The sequence below is a fragment of the Microcaecilia unicolor genome, chromosome 4 (genome assembly GCF_901765095.1).
Source record: "Microcaecilia unicolor chromosome 4, aMicUni1.1, whole genome shotgun sequence".
NCBI lineage: Eukaryota > Metazoa > Chordata > Amphibia > Gymnophiona > Siphonopidae > Microcaecilia > Microcaecilia unicolor.
Window position 1 is genome coordinate 341,167,649 of NC_044034.1, and position 27,150 is coordinate 341,194,798.

General features: G+C 46.4%; 1 protein-coding gene across 3 annotated transcripts in view; it reads left to right on the forward strand.

Moving 5' to 3' along the window:
* Positions 1 to 27,150, forward strand: part of EVA1C (eva-1 homolog C) — a 96,945-nt gene that overhangs the window by 56,472 nt on the left and 13,323 nt on the right. For 2 of the 3 annotated variants that reach the window (XM_030202139.1, XM_030202140.1), the window contains 3 exons: positions 198 to 350; positions 3,645 to 3,788; positions 17,986 to 18,066. In XM_030202139.1, coding sequence (XP_030057999.1) covers positions 198 to 350; positions 3,645 to 3,788; positions 17,986 to 18,066 — 378 coding nt within the window. The remainder of the gene's footprint in view (positions 1 to 197; positions 351 to 3,644; positions 3,789 to 17,985; positions 18,067 to 27,150) is intronic. The other variant, XM_030202141.1, reaches the window with a different exon arrangement.

The following is a 27,150-nucleotide window of genomic DNA, read 5'->3' on the forward strand; positions in this document are numbered from 1 at the left end:
AATACCCAAGCAAAGTGGCCTCACCTGATGGGGGACCTGATCCCAGATCTCCTGTACCATTTTTGCTGAGCCAGGGAAACAACCCTAAACAACCTCAATGTATGTTGTGAAAGGCTTCAGTCTGCGTTTCTATCTTTACGTTTCTGTCAGAGCTGTTGATGATGGATTGTCAGCAAGCAATGTGGTTTTCATTTTAGCTGAATACAAAACCAAATCCGTGTGTGAGGATGCAGAGCTGAAACTCCATTGCCACGAATCTAAGTTCCTCAACATCTATGAAGCCACCTATGGTCGATGGGCACGTGACACAGATACTTGCCTGCCAGAAGGTAACAGCATTCCTCAGTTTGGTAAGTTTTTCTGTACATTAAAAAAAAAAAAAAGAAAAGAAAATCTTCCACAAAAGTTCTTAATAGGACACTGACAAACTCTTTTACTAATCTGCGGTAAGCTCTTAGGAGGGAAATCAATAAACTGCGCTGAAAGAATTCAGCTCTAACTGCCGGATTCTATATAACATGCCTAGAGATTTGTGCCAAAATCCAGGCGTATTCTATAACAAAGTGCGTAATTTAATTGGCTTAAGAAGCCAATCAGTGTTGTTAACAGCACTTAACAAGCAATAATGAGCGCTAATTGGCAATTAGAATTTGTGCATAACTTGCTAAGCATATTCTGTAATGCTGTACACCTAAATTCTAATGTGTGCAGGCAAAAAAGGGCGTGGTTATCAGTGGGGAAATGGCCATTTTCGTGGGTGTTACAAAATTTACACGTGTTAGAATATAGTCTTCTGTGCCCAGAATTTATATTATTCTAAGAGACGTGCCCATGCCCAACCCATGTGTACCTTTCCAGTTACATTCTATGCTACGTGCATGCACCCTCATAGAAGATTGCTTAGGGCGCTTGTAAGCTTAAGTAGCTCTTTCCACTGCAAGACATGCACAACTGGAGGTATGCAGTTATAGAATTAAGGTTTATAAAATTATAGCTGCCTATATCAAAGCGGAGAACAAAATGACATACATAATCCTAAAATAATACACAGTAATTAAAAACAAATCAGTAATGATAAAATACAAATCATCTCATACAAACACATAAACAGTCAATTCGCTTTCAAATATGCAAAAATGATTTTATAAAATTACCCCCTTTATGTCTCATGTTTGTACAGTGAATCCCATTAAATATTTGTTGATTGTCATGAGCAATACACTGTTACATACACCTGTTAGTGTGGTTTAGAATAAAATAGCTCTTGGCACAGAGGTAGGGTTCAATATATTGATGGCTACAGCACAGTGATTTCCAGGAATCTCATACTACAGTGTTTCACAGGGCTTTATCATTTGGCAGGAGCTGAATCCAAATCTGATATCCTGGAAATGTTTTAGAATAAATATTTTTTGGAGGAACAGTGTGTGTACGTTTGGTTTGACCGTGTCAACGTGACATGGAACAATCTACGAATGAACAGCAGTTCTGACTTTGCTAAGAGCAGTCGGCTCTCCCTATCCAGGATGAAGACTTCCTCCTTTTATATCTCTTTTACCAAGCACTTAAATATTTGTCACAGATTAGTAACCTCTTACATTATTTTTCCATCAGAGAGTCCCATGCTTTGCTGTAGGTAAAGAGTGGCTTTGAAAGACAGAAAAGTACACTTGATTTGCTCTTTTTCCTTATTACGGCTGCAGAAAAATTAGACCAGTAATCTGATTCACTAAGATTTTTTTCCCTTCCCCTGTGTCTGTAGGAATAATCAGGACCCAAGAGGCACAAGTAGACTGTGGGGTTAGGTTAGAAAAATGTTCATTTGTAAATAGCAGCATTTTCATGTGTAGATTTTGTACATGTGTAAATGGCAATTTCAGAAAGCTGCTATTTATAGGTGGAGATTTCAAGGGGCTTGGTGGAGACTAGAACTGTACCGAATAGCATATTTTACTATTTGACTGAATACGAATACCAAATACGAATAATGGGCATTGACCTTCAACATAACAAATAATAAAAGAAGCAATGTTAAATCAGAGATCAAGTGTTTATTTCAGTTGGATTTAGCACAGTAGAGCCCCAGATTATTCATATTGGAATTTAAATCACTATTTGGCTGAATACGAATAATGTATTCAGGGCACTATTCAGTACTGAATTAAATACGAATATTCGGTACAGACCTAGTGGAGACATTGAGGGGTCCTTTTACAGAGCGGTGGTAAACCCAGCTCGGGCTTACCACTCGCTCTTCTGGGACTACAGCTGGCCCATTGCAGCCACCAGCGGTAGTCCTGCCCAGAGCGCACATCATTTCTGGGGAAAAATAAAACCCTACAACTTCAAAAAATTCTACACTGCAACAGTGTTCAGTGGTGAATATAGACTTCCAAAAATGAAAGTTGGTGGAGAAAAAAAGACCTCCGTGAAACCGGACACTCCTCTTGTTTAAAGGACACGCCTTTTAGATAGAGAGGGGACCTCCTTAATCATCAGTCTCAAAAAAATCTCCACATAAACTTCGTTCATACTGTGTGTACCATAACACCCTTTCAAACACTCATCTATGAAGGCAATATAATGTGGCCAAAAGCCGTTACTTAGCTTGGATGGGGAAGTAGTTTTCTTCGTATTAGTGCAGTATCTCAGTAAGTCCGTTCCCACACTCTCATCAATTCCCAATTCCCCATCCAAGCTAAGTTAACGGCTTTTGGCCACATTATATTGCCTTCATCGATGAGTGTTTGAAAGGGTGTTATGGTACACACAGTATGAACGAAGTTTATGTGGAGTTTTTTTTGAGACTGATGATTAAGGAGGTCCCCTCTCTATCTAAAAGGCGTGTCCTTTAAACAAGAGGAGTGTCCGGTTTCACGGAGGTCTTTTTTTCTCCACCAACTTTCATTTTTGGAAGTCTATATTCACCCTTGAACACTGTTGCAGTGTAGAATTTTTAAGTTGCAGTGATTATATTCTACAAATTCCATATATTGCAGTGAAAAATAAACCCCCCCCAGAAACGGCTTGGGTGTCGATAACCCGGCGGTAATCGGGCAGCGCGGGTTAGCGCAGGAGCCCTTATTGCCACCTCATTGGGTGGCAGTAAGGGCTCCCCGCTGCATTGCCACGCAATAACTCACTGCATGACCTTTTTTTTTTTTTTACTGGCTGCGGGAAAAACAGCCCCTGCTGCTAGCGCAGGGCCCTTTTTCCTACAACTTGGTAAAAGGATCCCTGGGTGAAACCAAAATCTGTGGTAACAACTCTATAAATTGGCACATCATTATAGGTGCCACAAGGGGGCGTGCTTAGCGTTAATCCTGTAGGGGCCCTTTTACTAAGCTGGGACTAAAAGTGTTCTGAAAACAAAATAAAGGAATACTTAAGTACGTAAGTATTGCCACATGGGACAGACCAAAGGTACATTTTATTCTACTTATCCCAGAAATAAGCAGTGGATTTTCCCCGTCATTTTAATAACGGTTTATGGACTTTTCCTTTAGGAAGCCGCGTACTAAGTGTGAAAATGTGCGTTCAAGATTATAGAATTATGTCTTTCTTGTAACTCGGTGAAATCAGACTGCCTTAGGTCATCCATTCTACATATTTATAATAGACATATAATATATTTTATATTATAGATTGCTTGTCCTTTGCCGCTTTGGAAATTTTATCGCAGAGATGTTATGGCAAACAGAAGTGTAACTTCCTTGTCAATGACAAGCATTTTGGAGCACCCTGCCTGCCTGGAGTAAAGAAATACCTTACTGTTCACTACGCCTGTGGTAAGAAATAACTCACTGTTCACTATGCCTGTGGTAAGAAAAATCTCGCTGTTCAGTCTGTGTGGTAAGAAATACCTCACTGTCCCCTATGCCTGTGGTAAGAGACCTGATTGTCCGCTAGGCCTGTGGTAAGAAATGCCTGCTGTTCATTATGCCTGTGGTAAGAATGACCTCGCTGTACACCACGTCTGTGGTAAGATGCTTTGGAGAATCTGCATTCCTGCAGATGTACATGCATTTACTGTGCTAGAGATTGTTTTTTTGAGATCCCTAATAATTAACACAGAAATTATTCCTTATCTATTTTGTTCCTTATGTCCCATTTGTATAAAAGGATGGGTGTGATTGTTGTAAATGGAATTAAAGCTATTATTGAAAACAGCACATTGCTTGAATTTGCGTAATAACCCATAGCAGGCATAAAGGACCCAATATTCAAAACTATTTAACCGTCCAGGAATGGCTCCTGGGTGGTTAAATAGTGTTTTAACGCCTAACTGTGGATATTCAGTGGCAACCTAGCTGGTTAGGCGCACAGTCTGCACTTTGGTTCATAAAATCATTCACGGAGCTGCCCCGGCCTACATGCAAGACCTTATTGACTTACCACCCAGGAATGCCAGAAGATCAGCACACTCATTCCTGAATCTTCACCTCCCCAGCTGTAAAGGACTAAAATACAGATTCACACATGCGTCTAGCTTTTCCTACTTAAGCACGCAGCAGTGGAACACATTGCCACTTGATCTGAAAACAATTTACGACCTTATTAACTTTCGTAAATCATTGAAGACTTCTCTCTTCAATAAAGCATACCACAACAATCCTTAATAGGAACTGTAACGCATCACCACTTACCTAATTATTCTGAATGTTTTTCCCTCTACCAATTACTTCTATATCATCCTCGTTCTTATGTAATACCAATTGTATCTCTTCTCTGGAATGGTGACTGCCATGACAGAACATTGTAAGCCACATTTAGCCTGCAAATAGGTGGGAAAATGTGGGATACAAATGCAACAAATAAATATCCAGCTGCAAACTGGCTATATTTAGCGGTTCAAAAAGGGGTGGATAAATAGCAGCCTATCTTTGACCGCTAATATTTGCTTAACCAGTTAACATTTTAGAAGTTAAACCCCCGCCCCCCCCCCCCCCATTTTTTCTGAACCTCTGTTTGGGGGAGAGACTGCTCCCCCTGTGCCCCCTTAGCTATGCCACTGCTCAGTAGGTGGCATTAAATTCACCTGTGTTATCTGCAATGCACATACTGCACAGTAAGAATATATCTCTGCATGAACTCTGTGCAAATTGGGCCTGCCCCCAGCAGGGTCTTTGCACTCACCACACATTTCATTTTAGCCATTAACATGCTATAAGTGTAATAATTTAACACGCTTTGGTAAAAGGGGTCCTAAGACACAAGTAGAGTTTATACTGCTATGGATGCTATATATATATATAAATTTTATTCCCATTTTTTCCCAACAACACGTATGAGCCTGCAGTTGCCCTTTAAGATGAGAGGCACATGCGTGCAGCATTAGAGCATGAAACCGTTAAGTGTTTCTTACTTTCCTGTGGTCAGATGAGCCCCTGTAACATATTTGAGCTTGACTGTGTTCTCAGTAACTTCCAACTCTGGGTTTTTCTAGACTTTGCTTAGCCTTGAGCTGCCAGAAAATCCTCCTTAAACCTTTTCCTTCCTGCTGATCCCCACAGACTGGGCATTTCTTGTTAAATTGCTCAGTTCTCTTTTTCTCTGCTCCCTCCCAGCCCTCACTTTTCCTTGGTATGACTAGGGATATTCAGTGCTCCATTTCCCTTCATTGTGTTTACCCTTCCTCTTAAAAAACCCTGCAGCTTTACACATTCAGACAAATTTCTACAGACTCAAATCCATCTTATATAAAATGTCATATGGTTGCACATGATTATTTAGTCAATCTAACCGAGTGACTGTGGGTTATGCTTTTTCCAGATATATTGGACTGGAGGAGTAGCTGAATGGTTAGTGCAGTGGGTTAAGAACCTGGTTTGATTCCCATTGCAGCTCCTTGTGACCCTGGGCAGGTCACTTAACCCTGTATATTATACGTAAACAACTGTAACCACAGAAAGGCGGTATATTAAATCCCATTCCCTATCCCTGTATTCCTTGCTAGCATATGACAGATGGACCCTGGGTTATAAAATGTCATTCTAGGTTAGAGTGAAAGTTCGTGAAACCTCACATCCTTTCTCTGATGGAGGCCAATCCAGGTCACAAACACTGGAAGATTTGTAATTAAGGCTGCTTTTGAATCTTAAGCCCTTATTCACCTGTTCGGTACCCACGTTGTCTTAACCATTCTCTGTTCTCTTATTTGTCCTGAATCCCACTTGTGCCCTTGTCTTTGCATCATGGAAGTATAGAGAGTAAGGCAAGTTTAATAAGGAGAAAATCCATGGTACCAGTAGAGATAATGAATGAATGACAGTGGAAATAGATCTGAAACTTCATGCCCAATATCATTTCACAAGTATAGCTGTTATGAGGTAACGGTAAAGTTTTCAGATGAGACCCCCCCCCCCAATTGTTCTGGGTGCTGGTGCTAAATTGGCCCCTCCACCACCAATATGACCTTTCTACCCTTGCTGCACCTACAAAACTACAGAGTCAAGCTATAATTGTATCAGGAAATGTCAACTTACTGCCCTTAAGGTACTGATGAGACTCGGAGCAGAGTTGAGCACTGAGCCATGAGTTACGTGTCAGTCAGAAAGAGGCACAGACCCTGAACTATCAGGTACGAAGAGCAATGGTGGAACGGCAGTCGGAGAAGTTCTAGATCGAGAAGTGGAGTTAGGAGGAAATGGGGGCTGAAAGCTGGAACAGGAACTGATTAGCAGGCCTGAAACTGGGTTCAGCAAACAAGTTGCAAGTCTGGAGCAAGGCCAGAAGTGAACTGGATCAGCAGGTCTGGAACTAGAGTCAGCAAGATCACAACGATGACGCAGTGAAGCAGAGCAGCAGCATGGGTAGGAATGCCGGCGTCAGCAGCTGAAGCATCCCGCCAGCTTCCACCCTACTCAGGCAGCATGGGCAGGTGCTCAGGCAGCAGACCACTTCAGCTGGGGGGGGGGGGGGGCGGTTTGGGCATCCCTGCCAGCAAAGGTATGATTTAAATGCAATGGTGGGGGGGGACAAGGAGGAAGGAGAGGAAAGGGGAAGAGCTGTGAGGAAATACATGGCCCCCTCTGTCCATTCCTGGGCTTCACCCTAGGACAGAGAAACTTGAAAACATGGATTCTGTGTGTGTGAGTAGGAAGTTTGATGGCAAGAGGGCAAGTTAGCCTTTAGGTTGCTGTGAACAACTCCTGTTCTTAACACCACCTTTTAACTGACTCCTGGCCAATCTGTGATACTTAAAGGTCGACATGTTCCCTTTCTGGCAAGGCCTGGCGTGCTGAAGAGTACTGTCTGGTCTTACGGTTAGGAATCCTAAATTTTGGTGCTGATCCTGGTTCAAGCTCCATCAGGGCCCAGAAAGGGGGACAACATGTGACATGCAATGTCTGCACTAGACAGGGAAGATTCCACCTAGAATGTACTCTGTAAAAAACAAAAGGACAGATCCACACTTTCAAAGCATTAAGTAAAAGGGAGGCACTAGGTAAGCCTGTCAATTTTAAAAAGGTCACAAAAGTGGTTGGGTAGAGCTAACAATTGTTTAAAAAATACACGGATTAGCATTCAGCCATTGGCAGTCAGCAATTTTATAAATGCTGACCATCACTGACCACATTAACTCTAGATATTCAGTGCAGGCCATGTACAGGCACCGTTACTGATTATCCGGGTCAAAATATCCTGCTTGCCAGTAGATCTTTATTATTATTTGTTACATTTGTACCCCGTGCTTTCCCACTCATAGCAGGCTCAGTGCGGTTTACATATTATATACAGGTACTTATTTGTACCTGGGGCAATGGAGGGTTAAGTGACTTGCCCAGAGTCACAAGGAGCTGCCTGTGCCTGCAGTGGGAATCGAACCCAGTTCCCCAGGACCAAAGTCCACCACTCTAACCACTAGGCCACTCCTCCACTCTATGCGGTCCGAGCTGATAAGACAGTTGTGTGGGCCCTGACTTAATATCGGCTGGCACCAGCATAATTTTGTAAATCCTTTTTTGAGCCATCCAAGTCCCCTCCCAGCCCTTGAAACAGCCCCCTCCTTTAGTACCCTCTGAAACAGCCCCCCTCCGATAGTACTGCACATCTCATGGCAACCATTTTGAGGATGCTGCCGCTAGGGGAAGTAGCGAGTGGGGTTTGCTTCTGCTCCTATCGCCTCCTCTAGGGCCAGTCAGGCTTTCAAGATGTCCAGAATAAATATTCATGAGAGAGATCTGCATGCAGTGGAGGCAGTGCATGCAGATCTCTCTCATGAATATTCATTGTGGGTATCTTGAAAACCTTACTGGCTGGGGTGCCTCCAGGACCACGTTTGGGAACCACTGCTGTGGGGGGGAGGGGGGGGGAGGGGGGTTATTAATGTTTGCAGGAGGGAGAGGGAACAGAACAGGGTGCTGGTGCTGTTTCCGGATGCAGGAGGAGGCTCAAAGGACTAAAAAAAAAGGATTTGAGAAGTTGTGCGAGTGCCGGCTGATATTCAGTACCACCACACTCACATAGCAAACTAGCCAATTTAGGATAGCTTTTGAGCTGTATTGCCCCCAACCTGCCCACTTCCCACATGGGCAGTCAGATCCAATATTCATCAGCCACTAAATACCAGCGGTTGGGTGACTCCAAGCGATTTAAGCTTGAATCGCTTTGAATATCAGGCAGACAAGCTCCTGTTTTTTTTAATTATATCTGTTTTAAATGGTTTTACCTCTGGATTCTATATAGAGTGCCTAGAGATCCATGCCGATATCCAGGCACAACGTGCGTAACTTAATTGGCTCAACAAGCTAATCAGCATTGATAACAGCGCTTAACAAACAATAATGAGCACTGATTGGCAATAATTGGCACAACTTGCTAAGCGCATTCTGTAATGAACTACACCTAAATTCTAATGCATGTAGTTTGAAAGGGGGCATGGCTGTCGGCGGGGAAATGGGTGTTTCTTGGGCATTCCCAAATTTACGCACGTAATTATAAAATATAGCGCAGTGTGCATAAGTCTGCATGCAGGGATTTACGCCACATTTTCATTGGTGTAAATGGAGGTGTGTAGTTTTAGGCGCTGGGGAGATCAACTAAGTGTATTCTATATTTCTCCGAGGACAAGCAGGCTGCTTGTTCTCACGACTGGGTGACGTCCGCGGCAGCCCCCACCAACCGGAAATAAGCTTCGCGGGACGGTCGACACGCAGGGCACGCCCACCGCGCATGCGCGGCCGTCTTCCCGCCCGTGCGCGACCGCTCCCGCCAGTTACTTTTTTTCCGCGACTGAGAGAGTTGTGTTTTCCCCTCTCTCTCGTTTCAGCCGCCGGATTTTTTCGACCGCGTTTACGCGGATCGTCGCTTTTGGCCTGTTCGGCCTCTTCTTCTTCTTTTTCTCTTTTATTAAAAAAAAAAAAAAAAAAAAAAGAATTTTGCGCGTGTGGAGCACGCGCTCCTTCTTTTCCCTCGCTTTCTAGCGGGGACGCCTCGTTGCGGCCTAGTGGCCGCTCGGTCGGTTTCAGTTTTCGTGGTGTGATTTTAGCCACCATTGCCGACTTTGACTTCGCCGACGCGATTTTTCCGTCGATGTCCTCGAAGGTCCCGAGTGGATTTAAAAAGTGTGGTCGCTGCGGCCGGCCGATCTCGCAGACCGACACCCACGCTTGGTGCCTCCAGTGCCTCGGGCCGGAGCACAATCTCAAGTCGTGCGTTTTGTGTCTCGGTCTCCGGAAACGGACTCAGGTTGCGAGGCAAGTTCTGCGGGACCGTCTTTTTGGAACTTGCGCCGGCCCCTCGACGTCGACCTCGACGGCATCGGTATCGAAGACCGGTTCTTCGGTACCGGTATCGATGCCCGAGACATCGGCACCGATGGCAGCGACCCCAGGAGAACAGGTCCCGTCGGCCCGCCGGTCCGCCGGCGAGAGTGGGGTAGAGAGACCGCGTGGGCAGTCGGCCCCGGTCACTCCCTCAACTCGTGAGCCACGGGACCGAACCCTGTCGGACCCGGTACCCCGAGACCGAGGGGGATCGACCTCCTCCTCCTCCATGCCCTCCGGCACCGGTGACGTGCACCGGAAAAAAGACAAGAAGCGCCGTCACCGGGAGCCCTCGGTGCACCCTGAAGAGGAGTCGACGCCGAAGCGTCATCGCAGAGAGGAGAGATCTCCGTCGGTGGTGGAGGTACCGACGCGTCGGGGTTCCGGCACCTCGGTGCCGTCTCCTGGCCCCCAGCAGCTTCCGGCACCGACACCCTTACCGGCCCCACCGCCTTTCCCGGCAGCGGGCCTGGACGAGTGCCTCAGAGCCATCCTTCCGGGGATCCTGGAAGGGCTGATGCGCCAGGCTGTGCCGGCGCCGGGGGTGCTTGCGCCCTCGGCGCCGATGACTGTGGCGCCGGCGAGCTCTAGCCCGGCGCCGGGGCAGTCGACACCGCCGCCGCTTGCGGTGCCGGTCTCGACAGCCACGCAGGTGGAGTCCCCGTCGACGTCGATGGAGGGAGCTCCGTCCCCGCCGGCGCGGGAGTCCACCGCTCGACGACACCGAGACCTCGGTGCCTCGACGTCGAGCCGGGCCCGGTACCGGACGCAGCTACATGAGCTAATGTCCGATACCGAGGATGAGGACTCGTGGGGGGAAGAGGAGGACCCGAGATATTTCTCCTCAGAGGAGTCTACGGGCCTTCCCTCGGACCCCACGCCGTCACCGGAGAGGAAGCTCTCACCTCCTGAGAGTCTCTCCTTTGCCTCCTTTGTGCGGGATATGTCTATAAGCATTCCCTTTCCCGTGGTCTCTGTGGAAGAGCCGAGGGCCGAGATGCTCGAGGTCCTCGACTATCCATCACCACCTAGAGAGTCCTCCACGGTACCGCTGCACAATGTCCTGAAGGAGACGCTGCTCCGGAACTGGGTGCGACCACTAACTAATCCCACCATTCCCAAGAAAGCAGAGTCCCAGTACAGGATCCACTCTGACCCAGAGCTCATGCGGCCCCAGTTGCCCCATGACTCAGCGGTCGTGGATTCTGCTCTCAAGAGGGCACGGAGTTCGAGGGATACCGCCTCGGCGCCCCCGGGGCGGGAGTCTCGCACTCTGGACTCATTTGGGAGGAAGGCCTACCAATCCTCCATGCTCGTGACCCGCATCCAATCTTACCTGCTCTATATGAGCATTCACATGCGGACCAATGTGCAACAGCTGGCGGACCTGGTCGATAAGCTCCCGCCGGAGCAGTCCAGGCCTTATCAGGAGGTGGTCAGGCAGCTGAAGGCGTGCAGAAAGTTCCTGTCCAGGGGGATTTTTGACACCTGTGACGTGGCATCTCGCGCTGCGGCCCAAGGTATAGTGATGCGCAGGCTCTCATGGCTGCGTGCCTCTGACCTGGACAACCGCACCCAGCAGAGACTGGCTGACGTCCCTTGCCGGGGGGATAACATTTTCGGTGAGAAGGTCGAGCAGATGGTGGACCAACTGCATCAGCGGGAAACCGCTCTCGACAAGCTCTCCCACCGGGCGCCTTCAGCACCCGCCCCCACGGGTGGGCGTTTTTCCCGGGCACGGCAGGCTGCACCCTATTCTTTTGCAAAGCGTAGGTACAACCAGCCGGCCCGAAGGCCTCGCCAGGCACAGGGACAGCCCCAGCGCGCTCGTTCTCGTCAACAGCGTGCGCCTAAGCAGCCCCCTGCGCCTCCACAGCAAAAGCCGGGGACGGGCTTTTGACTGGATCCACGGGAACATAGCCGCCCTACAAGTGTCCGTACCGGACGATCTGCCGGTCGGAGGGAGGTTAAAATTTTTTCACCAAAGGTGGCCTCTCATAACCTCCGACCAGTGGGTTCTCCAAATAGTGCGGTGCGGATACGCCCTGAATTTGGCCTCCCTGCCTCCAAATTGTCCTTCGGGAGCTCAGTCTTTCAGCTCCCTTCACAAGCAGGTACTTGCAGAGGAACTCTCCGCCCTTCTCAGCGCCAATGCGGTCGAGCCCGTACCACCCGGGCAGGAAGGGCAGGGATTCTATTCCAGGTACTTCCTTGTGGAAAAGAAAACAGGGGGGATGCGTCCCATCCTAGACCTGAGAGGCCTGAACAAATTCCTGGTCAAAGAAAAGTTCAGGATGCTTTCCTTGGGCACCCTTCTGCCAATGATTCAGAAAAACGATTGGCTATGTTCCCTGGATTTAAAGGACGCATACACTCACATCCCGATACTGCCAGCTCACAGACAGTATCTCAGATTCCGCCTGGGCGCACGGCACTTTCAGTATTGTGTGCTGCCCTTTGGGCTCGCCTCTGCCCCACGAGTGTTTACAAAGTGCCTCGTGGTGGTGGCGGCGTATCTACGCAAGCTGGGAGTGCACGTGTTCCCATATCTCGACGATTGGCTGGTCAAGAGCACCTCGGAGGCAGGAGCCCTCCGGTCCATGCAGTGCACTATTCAACTTCTGGAGCTGCTGGGGTTTGTGATAAATTACCCAAAGTCCCATCTCCAGCCTACTCAGTCTCTGGAATTCATAGGAGCGCTGCTGAATACCCAGACGGCTCAGGCCTACCTTCCAGAAGCGAGGGCTACCAATCTCTTGGCCCTGGCTTCGCAGACCAGAGCGTCTCAGCAGGTCACAGCTCGGCAGATGTTGAGACTTCTGGGTCATATGGCCTCCACAGTTCATGTGACTCCCATGGCTCGTCTTCACATGAGATCTGCTCAATGGACCCTAGCTTCCCAGTGGTTTCAAGCCACCGGGAATCTAGAAGATGTCATCCGCCTCTCCACCAGTTGCCGCACTTCACTGCTCTGGTGGACCATCCGGACCAATTTGACCCTGGGACGTCCATTCCAAATTCCGCAGCCCACGAAAGTGCTGACGACGGATGCATCTCGCCTGGGGTGGGGAGCCCATGTCGATGGGCTCCACACTCAGGGTCTGTGGTCCCTCCAGGAAAAGGATCTGCAGATCAACCTCCTGGAGCTCCGAGCGATCTGGAACGCACTGAAGGCTTTCAGAGATCGGCTGTCCTGTCAAATTATCCAAATTCGGACAGACAATCAGGTTGCAATGTATTACGTCAACAAGCAGGGGGGCACCGGATCTCGCCCCCTGTGCCAGGAGGCCGTCGGGATGTGGCGTTGGGCGTGTCGGTTCGGCATGCTCCTCCAAGCCACGTACCTGGCAGGCGTAAACAACAGTCTGGCCGACAGACTGAGCAGAGTCATGCAACCGCACGAGTGGTCGCTCCATGCCAGAGTGGTACGCAAGATCTTCCGAGCGTGGGGCACCCCCTCGGTGGACCTTTTCGCCTCTCAGACCAACCACAAGCTGCCTCTGTTCTGTTCCAGACTTCAGGCACACGGCAGGCTAGCGTCGGATGCCTTTATCCTCCATTGGGGGACCGGCCTCCTGTATGCTTATCCTCCCATACCTTTGGTGGGGAAGACCTTACTGAAGCTCAAGCAAGACCGCGGCACCATGATTCTGATCGCGCCCTTTTGGCCCCGCCAGATCTGGTTCCCTCTTCTTCTGGAGTTGTCCTCCGAAGAACCGTGGAGATTGGAGTGTTTTCCGACTCTCATTTCGCAGAACGACGGAGCGTTGCTGCACCCCAACCTCCAGTCTCTGGCTCTCACGGCCTGGATGTTGAGGGCGTAGACTTCACTGCGTTGGGTCTGTCTGAGGGTGTCTCCCGGGTCTTGCTTGCCTCTAGGAAGGATTCCACTAAAAAGAGTTACTTTTTCAAGTGGAGGAGGTTTGTCGTGTGGTGTGAGAGCATGGCCCTAGAACCTCGTTCTTGCCCTGCACAGAACCTGCTTGAATACCTTCTGCACTTATCAGAGTCTGGCCTCAAGACCAACTCAGTAAGGAATCACCTTAGTGCGATCAGTGCTTACCATTATCGTGTGGAAGGAAAAGCCATCTCTGGAGAGCCTTTAGTCGTTCGATTCATGAGAGGCTTGCTTTTGTCAAAGCCCCCTATCAAGCCTCCTGTTGTGTCATGGGATCTCAACGTCGTCCTCACCCAGCTGATGAAACCTCCTTTTGAGCCACTGAATACCTGCCATCTGAAGTACTTGACCTGGAAGGTCATTTTCTTGGTGGCAGTTACTTCAGCTCGTAGGGTCAGTGAGCTTCAAGCCCTAGTAGCTCATGCTCCATATACCAAATTTCATCACAACAGAGTAGTGCTCCGCACCCACCCAAAGTTCCTGCCGAAGGTGGTGTCGGAGTTCCATCTTAACCAGTCAATTGTCTTGCCAACATTCTTCCCCAGGCCGCATACCCGCCCTGCTGAACGTCAGTTGCACACATTGGACTGCAAGAGAGCATTGGCCTTCTACTTGGAGCGGACACAGCCCCACAGACAGTCCGCCCAATTGTTTGTTTCTTTCGACCCTAACAGGCTAGGGGTCGCTGTCGGGAAACGCACCATCTCCAATTGGCTAGCAGATTGCATTTCCTTCACTTACGCCCAGGCTGGGCTGACTCTTGAGGGTCATGTCACGGCTCATAGTGTTAGAGCCATGGCAGCGTCAGTGGCCCACTTGAAGTCAGCCACTATTGAAGAGATTTGCAAGGCTGCGACGTGGTCATCTGTCCACACATTCACATCACATTACTGCCTCCAGCAGGATACCCGACGCGACAGTCGGTTCGGGCAGTCGGTGCTGCAGAATCTGTTTGGGGTGTAAATCCAACTCCGCCCTCCAGGACCCGAATTTATTCTGGTCAGGCTGCACTCTCAGTTAGTTGTTCTTCGTAGGTCAATTTCTGTTGTTTCCTCGCCGTTGCGAGGTTCAATTGACCTGGGTTCTTGTTTTGAGTGAGCCTGAGAGCTAGGGATACCCCAGTCGTGAGAACAAGCAGCCTGCTTGTCCTCGGAGAAAGGGTATGATACATACCTGTAGCAGTTGTTCTCCGAGGACAGCAGGCTGATTGTTCTCACCTTCCCTCCCTCCTCCCCTTTGGAGTTGTGTATTTCATATTTTTTGCTAGTCATTCAACTGGCGGGAGCGGTCGCGCACGGGCGGGAAGACGGCCGCGCATGCGCGGTGGGCGTGCCCTGCGTGTCGACCGTCCCGCGAAGCTTATTTCCGGTTGGTGGGGGCTGCCGCGGACGTCACCCAGTCGTGAGAACAATCAGCCTGCTGTCCTCGGAGAACAACTGCTACAGGTATGTATCATACCCTATACTGCGCCTAAATCTAGGCACCACTTTTAGAATACACTTAGGCGGAAATGTTTACCGCACAGATTTTTTTAAGGTGTCTTATATAGAATCTGGCCCTTAATGTGTACTTGAATTGTATGAGTATTGCATAATTAACTTGTTTTTATTGTAAACCGCTTTAATCAGATTAAAGTTGAATATTCTTGTATGTCCATCTGCCATATGTGAGTAAGTAATGGAGGCATTTCACAAAGCCTGTGTGTCTTTTTGGAAACGGTGCTGTTTGCCTCTGTAAATTCCCTAAATATGTAACGCCATTATTAACACCTTTAGATCCACAGCACACAGTTTTCAAGGGGGCATGTTTTGGGCAGGCCAGAAAAGTGTGCATGTGATTTTGATTTTAAAAGAGAAATACTTAAAAAAATAAAATAAAATCTGGACATTGCCATTGGTACCTGCTCTGAGGCAGCAGTATCAGGTAACAACTCATTTTCACCAGGAGTTTGTATTAGTAATCATGGGGGCAGTTTGCTCTTTAGTGTTTAAAATCACCTCAAAATGTACAAAAAAATAGATTACACACAGTAGCGTACAAAGGGCAGGGCGGTGGGGGCGGTCCAGCCCGGGTGCAGGCAGCAAAGGGGGTGCACGGAGCAGGTGCACGGCTGTTGGCTCTGTCGGTCCCCTTCCCCCTCTGGCATTAGTTTCTGTTGCGGGGCAGGGGACTGGCAGAGCTGACAGCCGTGCACCTGCTCCGCACACCCCCTTGCTAGGAGGAAAGGGAGGGTGACACGCTGGGGGGGAGGGGGGTGCGCGCAGCAGTGACCTGCCCTGGGTGGTGAACAAGCTAGGTAGTCACTGCATTCACATCCATTTCCCACACATCCCTATAAGTATTTTACAAAAGACTTCACATTCAGCAGAGCCTTTTGTAAAATACACAAAATATGAACATCCCAACTTGGATTCCCCATTTCCCACCTAGACAAAATCAGGTTTCACATCTAGAAGAACAAGACTTTGGTCACGATGACTCTGACTTGACTTTGTTGGGTTCTGTGAAGTAGTTGTAGCCACTGATGTATTTGTGATCCTAACAGAAACACGAAGGGGAAAACATTCTTCCGGCAGCAGTGAGCACATTATGCTGACCGCCATCTGCACTGTTCCTGGATATTCTGTACTAGGCCATGTCCAGGCTTCAGTATTAAATATCCAGTTTATGCGGTGCTGGCTGAAACACTGCTGGTTACGTCGATATTCAGAATTTAACCAGCCATGGGTTGCCACATAATGATAGGGCACGGTTACCCTGGTTGCTTAAGTGCTGAATGTCGGCACTTAACTGGCTAATGCCGACTCTGCCCCCAGAATGCCCCCAAAATAGCCGGTTTTCACTTAGGCGCTAGTTGCTAATTTTTAGAGATAAGTGGTTTAAGTGCCATTGAAAATTAGCGGAGAGCCCCAAACAAAGTGATTTAACTGGTCAGTGACTGTTTCTGGCTGGTTAAATAATTCAGAACATGGTTGTCCAACCTCAGTCCTCGAGGGCCGCAATCTAGTCGGGTTTTCAGGATTTCCCCGATGAATATGCATTAATATCTTGCTATTAAGTAACCGCTATGATCAATTTGTAGCAAACATATATTTATATTTTATTATGCATAGATGCCAATCCTTTATAATACAAAACGTTCTACTTTTTAGCATATCCTGCTTCTACTTCTTACACAAATCATTCATACCGCTCTTTCATACCTCACACCTACACATTTAAAGTCTATTATATCATGGAAAAACATATTGGACATAAAACTGTTACTTGATGTTATTCAATGGTCTTGAATTTCTGTGGATTTATAATGATATAATAGACTTTAAATGTGTAGGTGTGAGGTATGAAAGAGCGGTATGAATGATTTGTGTAAGAAGTAGAAGCAGGATATGCTCAAAAGAAGGTTTTGTATTATAAAGGTTTGGTATATATGCATAATAAAATATAAACATATGTTTGCTACAAATTGATCATAGTGGTTACTTAATAGCAAGATATTAGAGTATATAGGGTAACCCCTAAAAATCAATAGAGCTCAGTTACTGCGGATCAATGAATATGCATGAGATCTACGTATCTGCATGCACTGCCTCCATTATATGCAAATAGATCTGATGCATATTCATCGGGGGAAATCCTGGCGCGGGCTGAGGTTGGACACCCTTGATTTTAGAATAAGCGCTCCCTGCAAATATGGCAAGGTGACAGATTAAATAGATTTAAATGGCAGTTTACCATGTGCTTGACCACTTAGTGACAGTTTGCTAGAGCAGCACGAATCAGCTGACTACAGTGGCATACCAAGGGGGGGGGTGGGGGCGGTCCGCCCTGGGTGCACGCCGCTGGGGGGGTGCCCGCGCGCCTGTCGGCTCCGCTCGTTCCGTGCTCGCTCTGTTCCGGTTACTTCCTGTTCCGGGGCAGAGGGAGCATGGAACGAGCGAAGCCGACAGGCGCACGGCACCCTCCCAGCAGGTAAAAATGCACCCGGGGGGAGGTGTCCTTTTGCCGGGGGGGGGGGGGGGTCGCGCTGCACCTGGGGGGGGGGGCGCATCGGCGATCCGCCCCGGGTGTCAGCCACCCTAGGAACGCCACTGGCTGACTAAATTGACCACTTCTGCCTTTCTGCAGCAGTGTCTGAACATATATAAGGTTTGAAGAATCTGCTACGTAGCAGTGGTTACACAGCTTTCTCTAGCAGTGGAGAATGACAGTTTCTCTTTCCTTTATAATATCCTTCTGATGAATCTCCCAATTGTATAATGTGTTGGAACTGAGAGGATAAAGGTCTTCTTTCTTTTTTTGTTTTGTTTTGTTTTTTAGTGCCCAAAATCATACTTACATCGGTTGATCCTAAGGTTTCTATTCAAAAGCCTTCTTTGGAGCGTAAAGATGATGAATCTGGTAATTGTCATGGTTTTTTATCATTTCATAGTAGTAGAATCTGGCGTCTCACTAGACCACAGTCAGATGTTAGTGGAGTGCAAAGGTTCAAGATGCTTATATGTTAGGCACAAGTGTGTAGCAATTTTTCTGAAACGAATCTTTATATAAACGTTGACATTCATTGGATCTGATTCATCAATAGTTTTTTTCCCCACACTCTGTCAACTCATAATAAATCAAACCCATTAACTCAGGCTGTCAGGGCTCTTAATTTATAGATCATTGGCAGGATACACTGTAGAATCCAAGAGTGATATATTGTGCCAGGCTGACAGATATTTGGCAACATATACCATGAAGTCATCACACTGTAACGCGACTGTAAATTCAGGAAGTGTCAGTCGTCGCCACATTAACTTGATAGGTGGTATTCATGGTACAATGCCTCTGCCCTTCTAAGAGTAAATGTCTAATCTAGAGGCCATTAATGGAATGAAAACTGGACTTCCAGGTATCCCTGCATGTGAAAATCCATGTATTGTACCAGAATCCCTTCTGAAATGCCATTTTTATAAACACACAATGCTCTACCCCTTAGACATCTGATGCTTTTAAATAGAATTCTGATTTCTGCGTATAGTGACATTTTTCAGAAAGACATTTCCAGTACTAACATCCTGTTGTGTGCACCAAACCTTCAACTGCAACTCCTCTATTGTCCAGCTTTGACTCCGGCTATGACTCAGACTCCCAGTTATATACTACTACTACTACTACTTAACATTTCTAGAGCGCTACTAGGGTTGCGCAGCGCTGTACAATTTAACAAAGAGACACAGTCCCTGCTCAAAGAGCTTACAATCTAATAGATAAGAGTGAGACAAATATAGGACAATCAAGCCATTGTGACATCACTGATGAGGTTGGCTCTTAGGCATTGGTGGAATGAGGCATTATGACATCACAATCTCAGCTCTGGTTAAATCACTGCTATATGTAATACTACTACTACTACTACTACTTAACATTTCTAGAGCGCTACTAGGGTTACGCAGCGCTGTACAAATTAACAATTAAGGACGGTCCCTGCTCGGAAGAGCTTACAATCTAAAGGACGAAATGTCAAGTTAGGGTAGATAAGTTTTCTGAGAAGAGGTGTAGTGATTAGGAGCCGAAGGCGACATTGAAGAGGTGGGCTTTGAGCATTGATTTGAAGATGGGTAGGGAGGGGGCACGGCGTATAGGCTCAGGGAGTTTGTTCCAGGCATGGGGTGAGGCGAGATAGAAGGGACGGAGCCTGGAGTTGGAGGTGGTGGAGAAGGGTACTGAAAGGAGGGATTTGTCTTTAAATTCTTTGTTCTGGATCTAAAGTACTAGTAAATATATAAAATGACTAGTGGAACCCAGCCCGTTTCCTCAACAATGAAATGGGCCCTAGAAAGGCTCTCTTGTAAGCGATTTTTTTTTGTCTCTCCCCTCCCCTCCATGTCCAGCGATTCTCCTCTTCCCTGCCCTCCCATCCGTGTCCCGCGATTCTCTTCTGTCCTCTCCTCCCATCCATGTCCATTGATTCTGCCCTGCCCTCCCCTCTATGTGCCGCGATTCTCTCTTCCTTTGTACCTCATCGTTTTCTGGCTGGTCTGGCTGGCTTCCCTTCCGTTGGTAACATCCTGATGTCAGTTCGCATCTAGCGTTCCCTTCCCTCTCACTGTTCCGCCCTCTGACGTCATTATGTTTTGACATTAGGGTGGGGCAGTGAGGGGGAATGGAACGCTGGAGGCTGGCTGACGTCATGAGATGTTATGAACCCAGCCAGCCAGACAGCGATGGAACGTTGGAGGTGCAAATTATTATATTGGATAAGTGTATCATATATTATAATGCTGTAAGCTTTTATTTTGAAGCTGGAATCAGAGTTGGTACATTTTTATTTTATTTTATTTATTTTATTTTTGTTACACTTGTACCCCGCGCTTTCCCACTCATGGCAGGCTCAATGCGGCTTACATGGGGCAATGGAGGGTTAAGTGACTTGCCCAGAGTCACAAGGAGCTTGAAGTGGGAATCGAACTCAGTTCCTCAGTTCCCCAGGACCAAAGTCCACCACCCTACCCACTCGGCCACCGACCCCACTCCATCTAAAATTGCTTCCGACTCCACAGCCCTCCATGGTTGTGAGTTAAAATGTTGCCGTTAGGTCATTATTTAGAGGAAATTCCTCTGAGCCCTTGGGAGCAGTCTTTTTTTTTAATCACAGAGTTACAAACTAACTCGTACTTACTGAAGCCAGTTGGTTATCCACACTAGTTATTGTTTCAAAGTGACATCATACAGATGGTATGAACCAGTGAGCTGTCATTCCATGAGAATTCATTTGTGATAACAGTTCCAAATATGGTCACTGCTAGAAGGGATGCAGAATTGGGCCAGAAACGCTTAAAAAACATTAAGAAAGGACATAGCAGTAATATTCATAATTGATCAAGAGACTTACTGCTTTTGCAGACTTCAAAAATCGTATATTGCACACATGCTAAGGTCTACTTACATAAGTACATAAGTACATAAGTAGTGCCATACTGGGAAAGACCAAAGGTCCATCTAGCCCAGCATCCTGTCACCGACAGTGGCCAATCCAGGTCAAGGGCACCTGGCACGCTCCCCAAACGTAAAAACATTCCAGACAAGTTATACCTAAAAATGAGGAATTTTTCCAGTCCATTTAATAGCGGTCTATGGACTTGTCCTTTAGGAATCTATCTAACCCCTTTTTAAACTCCGTCAAGCTAACCGCCCGTACCACGTTCTCCGGCAATGAATTCCAGAGTCTAATTACACGTTGGGTGAAGAAAAATTTTCTCCGATTCGTTTTAAATTTACCACACTGTAGCTTCAACTCATGCCCTCTAGTCCTAGTATTTTTGGATAGCGTGAACAGTCGCTTCACATCCACCCGATCCATTCCACTCATTATTTTATACACTTCTATCATATCTCCCCTCAGCCGTCTCTTCTCCAAGCTGAAAAGCCCTAGCCTTCTCAGCCTCTCTTCATAGGAAAGTCGTCCCATCCCCACTATCATTTTCGTCGCCCTTCGCTGTACCTTTTCCAATTCTACTATATCTTTTTTGAGATACGGAGACCAGTACTGAACACAATACTCCAGGTGCGGTCGCACCATGGAGCGATACAACGGCATTATAACATCCGCACACCTGGACTCCATACCCTTCTTAATAACACCCAACATTCTATTCGCTTTCCTAGCCGCAGCAGCACACTGAGCAGAAGGTTTCAGCGTATCATCGACGACGACACCCAGATCCCTTTCTTGATCCGTAACTCCTAACGCGGAACCTTGCAAGACGTAGCTATAATTCGGGTTCCTCTTACCCACATGCATCACTTTGCACTTGTCAACATTGAACTTCATCTGCCACTTGCACGCCCATTCTCCCAGTCTCGCAAGGTCCTCCTGTAATCGTTCACATTCCTCCTGCGACTTGACGACCCTGAATAATTTTGTGTCATCGGCGAATTTAATTACCTCACTAGTTATTCCCATCTCTAGGTCATTTATAAATACATTAAAAAGCAACGGGCCCAGCACAGACCCCTGCGGGACCCCACTAACTACCCTCCTCCACTGAGAATACTGGCCACGCAATCCTACTCTCTGCTTCCTATCTTTCAACCAGTTCTTAATCCATAATAATACCCTACCTCCGATTCCATGACTCTGCAATTTCTTCAGGAGTCTTTCGTGCGGCACTTTGTCAAACGCCTTCTGAAAATCCAGATATACAATATCAACCGGCTCCCCATTGTCCACATGTTTGCTTACCCCCTCAAAAAAATGCATTAGATTGGTGAGGCAAGACTTCCCTTCACTAAATCCGTGCTGACTTTGTCTCATCAGTCCATGTTTTTGTATATGCTCTGCAATTTTATTCTTAATAATAGCCTCCACCATCTTGCCCGGCACCGACGTCAGACTCACCGGTCTATAATTTCCCGGATCTCCTCTGGAACCTTTCTTAAAAATCGGAGTAACATTGGCTACCCTCCAGTCTTCCGGTATTACACTCGATTTTAGGGACAGATTGCATATTTCTAACAGTAGCTCCGCAAGTTCATTTTTTAGTTCTATTAATACTCTGGGATGAATACCATCAGGTCCCGGTGATTTACTACTCTTCAGCTTGCTGAACTGACCCATTACATCCTCCAAGGTTACAGAGAATTTGTTTAGTTTCTCCGACTCCCCCGCTTCAAATATTCTTTCCGGCACCGGTGTCCCCCCCAAATCCTCCTCGGTGAAGACCGAAGCAAAGAATTCATTTAATTTCTCCGCTACGGCTTTGTCCTCCTTGATCGCCCCTTTAACACCATTTTCGTCCAGCGGCCCAACCGACTCTTTGGCCGGTTTCCTGCTTTTAATGTATCTAAAAAAGTTTTTACTATGTATTTTTGCTTCCAACGCTAATTTCTTCTCAAAGTCCTTTTTTGCCCTCCTTATCTCCGCTTTGCATTTGGCTTGGCATTCCTTATGATCTATCCTGTTACTTTCAGTTGGTACTTAAAATAAAGATTTTATTCAGGTAATTTAGACTGTTCCTTAACCCAAGAATTCTTACAAATAAATGTGTAAAACGGCACCTAAACCAGAAAAAAATCGTTCTTTTGTGCTTACAGTAAATTAGAAATGGACCACCAGATGATCTGTCTAGAATTCATTCATATGCAAACATTCCGTCTTGGGAGGAGAGAGTACATCTCATTTTCCACAGTTTGACATGGCCAAGATTACATTAGTATGATTCACATTTATCTGGATCCAAATGATTACCAGAAATATGAACTGCAAGTCACTAGACACTAATGTGGTTTTCTTTACTTCAGAAGGGAATTTCTAGGTGGGCCCATGCATTTCCTTCCTGCCTTTCCCCACCCCCTTCCAGCATTAAAAAGTAATATCTTAGCAGGTAGGGGATTCCCAAGTCCCGCCAGCTGAAGACCTCCACAGAAATCTCCCAGAGTGTCTGAACACTGGTGAAGAAGATGGCATGTACCCTGCTAGCTACACCAAAAATATACACTGCTGCAGGGTAGACCTGAACCCAAAGTAGGTGGGCTCCTGTCCACTCATGCCCACCTGTGGCTATGCCACTGCTTTACGTTGTCAGTAACTTGAGGGGATTCCCTCTACCTTAACCTTATAGAGACACAAGTTCTCTTACTGAGTTTAATGATAAATGAAAGTAGCCCAATCAGCCCATCCATTCATGCCACTGTTGTCCACTTTGGCTAGATGTGCATGTAAATTTCCATACTTAAACCAATACTGGTTCCTTCCTCCATATATCTTTTACCTGACCTCTCAGCCCTGTTCCTACCACCATCCTAAGCCTTGAGTTATCAATGAGAAAGTGTGGATACATTTTATTAAATACAGTTCTATCCTCAACATGTCCAGATTCTGTTGCAGTGCTGGCCTTTGGTAGATTATTTCTAGTCTTAATGATTTTCCTGTTTGATTCCTATGAGACCAAAGGGACCCAGGTCCCTTTCATGTCTTACCAGCAAGTTTTGTAATAATCCACACAGCCACAAATGTTTGTGATGCTGTTTTCCAAAATATTTGTCTTCCCCATGCTCACAGATGTTTGGGTCTTAGTTATGGTTGTTTTACGCAGGTTATGCCGGCCTTCTTGGAAGCCCAGGGTACTGTAACTGTACCACTGTACCACTGTAGTTAGGGCTGTAAAAATCTATAGTGACTCTGTGTGACTTCTTTTGGTGCCATGTACAGTGATACCTCGGTTTTTATCGATAATCCGTCCGAAAACAATCAGCGAAATCCGAAACCGACGAAAACCGAGGCAATTATTTCCATATGAATCAATGAGCAGGAGGACGCGTGGGTCACCCTTTGTTTTTGCAAAATTAGCAGCGAGGTCACGTGGGCAGCCAACGAAATCCGAGACAAAATTTTCACGGAAAAAATCGACGAAAACCGAAACTGACGATAACCGAACTCAACGAAAACCGAGGTATTACTGTACACTAAAGTACATTAAGAAATTATCCCTGGATTCTATATATGACATCTAGATTTACACACCAAAATTTGGGCATGCTCCTGATATACATGCGCAAATTAGTTAGGTAATGAGCCAGTTAACATCAGTGGGTGGTAACACAAACACATACTGATGTTAATTGGCACCTATTAAAATTCACGCTCACAGCTAACTGTGCGCAATTCTATAAGGTATGGCGCCTAATTGTAACATGTAACTCAAAAGGGAGCCTGGCCATGGGAGGGGCTGGAGTGTGTCAGGGACGCTACAGAATACTGCCTCAGTATGCCTAACTGGGGCACCAGCATTTACACCAGGTTTCAGTAGGCGTAGGGCTGTCACGCAAAGTTAGATGCGGGAATCAGCGCCAAGCACGGTTCTATAAAGAATCACGCTTAGTGCTGATTTTTTGGCGCAGCATACGCCTGCTTCAGGAGTCAGTGCGGCATATCTTTTGGATTTCGGTCTACTTGCAACTTTTGATGCTGTTTTATCGGATGCTTGTATTTTACTAGTTTTTATTCATTAACTAAGGCTGAGTATACTTGACCCCTGAAGCAGACGCATGCTGCGCTGAAATGCAGATCTGCGTCGAGTCATTGTTAGCCATCAATTTTAATTTTAATCATTTTTATTGATGATTCTGCATACAAGACATAACCACAAGATTCCAAATATAACCATTGAATCTCGTAACATATTTACAAACATATAACATTCAACTCACTCATCAAAGAATTTTTTTCTTTTACTTTTCTCCCCCCCCCCCCCATTCCTGTAGTCGAGTATTACCCCATATGAACCAAACTCCTATATTACCACATTTTCACCTATCTCCTCCCCCCCCTCCCTACCCCTCCCGAACTTTCCTCCATACTTCAAGGATCTCCTTTACCCGAGTCCCTCTCCGGCCATCTTATACTATTCAAACTTTAATGATTACCAATTTAACTTATTATTCGTTTACTGATGACATCGCCTTCTCAAAGTTGAACTCTATCCCTCCTTGGCCTTTTGTTAGCCATCAATTTTAATAAACACTTGCTTTGGAACGACATTGGTCTACCCCATTCTTCTTTTTTGTGTGTTTCATATTGTGGTTGTAAGGGGGAGGGGGTTACTTCTACTTTTCTCTTTGTAGAACTGCCACAGTACAGCAGCACTTAGCGTCAAAACAGGGGTGAAAAAGCAGGTGCGCATGCATTTAGATGCTACTCTGCATCTTGGAACATAAATGTTATAGCATGTAGTTAATGGTTTGTTTGCACTTACTATACCACCCAAGCTAACTGGCAGATCTGGGCAGTTTACAAGCTAAAAACAGAAAATTTCAGAAAAGAACTACAATATTTGATAGGATAAACAGTAACACTCAGCAGTAGCACAGTCAGTCAAAGGTGAAGGGTAAATAGGGAAAGGGGAGAGAGACCAAGAATAGGGGATTTAACAGTGCAGTACGATAACCCAACCCTCTTTATGTGATGAAAACGGTAACGGAAATCAAAAATGCGTGTGATAAACATAAAGGAATCCTGTTCATAAGGAATGGATCCTCAGAAACTTAGCGGAGATTGGGTGGAAGAGGGGGGGCTAGTGCTGGGCAGACTTCTACAGTCTATGCCCTGAAAATGGCAGATACAAATCAAAGTCAGGTATACACATAAAGTGGCCAACAACGACAAAGAGAGTCCAAATCTCCCGTAAAAAAACACCAAAAAACAACAAGAACGGAAGATGTACAGAAAGACCAAACTAAAATCACAGGTGTAAAAAAGCCAAATTCCTTTATTAAGACACATAAAGTGGCACATATGAGTTCATCTTATTGGGCAGACTGGATGGACCGTACAGGTCTTTCTCTGCCGTCATCTACTATGTTACTATGTAATTGAAAGCCTGTTCAGTTGCAAGGAGAAGTGTTCACGTGGGCCTGTTCACATGGGCGGGCCATGGACATGTTGGGCACACAGGATGCTGAGGAAAGGGGGAGTAGGAGGAGTAGGCTCTTGAGCAACACCAGTAGGCGATGTAGATAGGAACAATCTCTTTATTTAAATATACACTCGACTCAACACAGCCGTGTTTCGGCGCTACAGACGCCTTCTTCAGGAGTCTTGTGATATGTAGATATACGAATATTAAGCTCAAAGAGAATGAAAGCAAGGCTTCTGCTACAATTGTAATCCACTGCCGATGCAGGAAAAAAGCTCAGCGTATTCAATTGCACTTCTGGATGCTACATTTAGGCACACAAATTTACACCAGGTATTGACATGGTACCTAAATATTCTCATAATTGCCAGCTTACACGAGCGTTCTGTAATGGGTTTGGTACGCAAAGTTGCTGTTGTAGAATACTGGCTTAGCTCTCAGATTTTTGGCATCCAACCTTTAGCCCACTTTATAGAATTGCGCATTGTATGTCTTTCTCCATATTAGAATAATTCATTTTCGCATTACCTCTAAAAGAGGCACAGAAACCAGAACTGTTTGCACTGTTACAGTGTCTCTTAACTGTGGTCAAGAGATGTCAGCAGGAAGGTTGTCTCGTGTCGTTACTTTTTCAGATAGTACATAATCATGACCTTGCATGATCGTCAGAAAGTTGGCAGCAGAGCAGTGATAGAGGAGATCGAACTGTTCGCTAATTGTTCATTAATGTAGCTTGCATGTGGCCTAATGCCTGCTAATGGGGCCCTTTTACAAAGCTGTGTTAAGCGCTAAAGTGCGATGACCGCAGCAAAAAAATGACGTACCTCAGGGTGTGCTTAGGCATTCTGCAATAATTTTGCCATGTTCGCGCGTTAGCCATGCAGTAAGAAAAAATGTGCAAGGGGCGTGTCTGGGGGGGGCGGCGGTGGAGGTTGGGCGTGTTTTGCAATAATCTGTTAGCGCAGCTGTATTGCTGAGTGTGTGCTTAGCACGTGAGCCCTTTCTGCCTACATAATGGATAGCGGTAAGGGCTCACGCGCTAATCTGTTTAAATGGCTATGCGCTAAAGGCAAAATTAACGCATGAC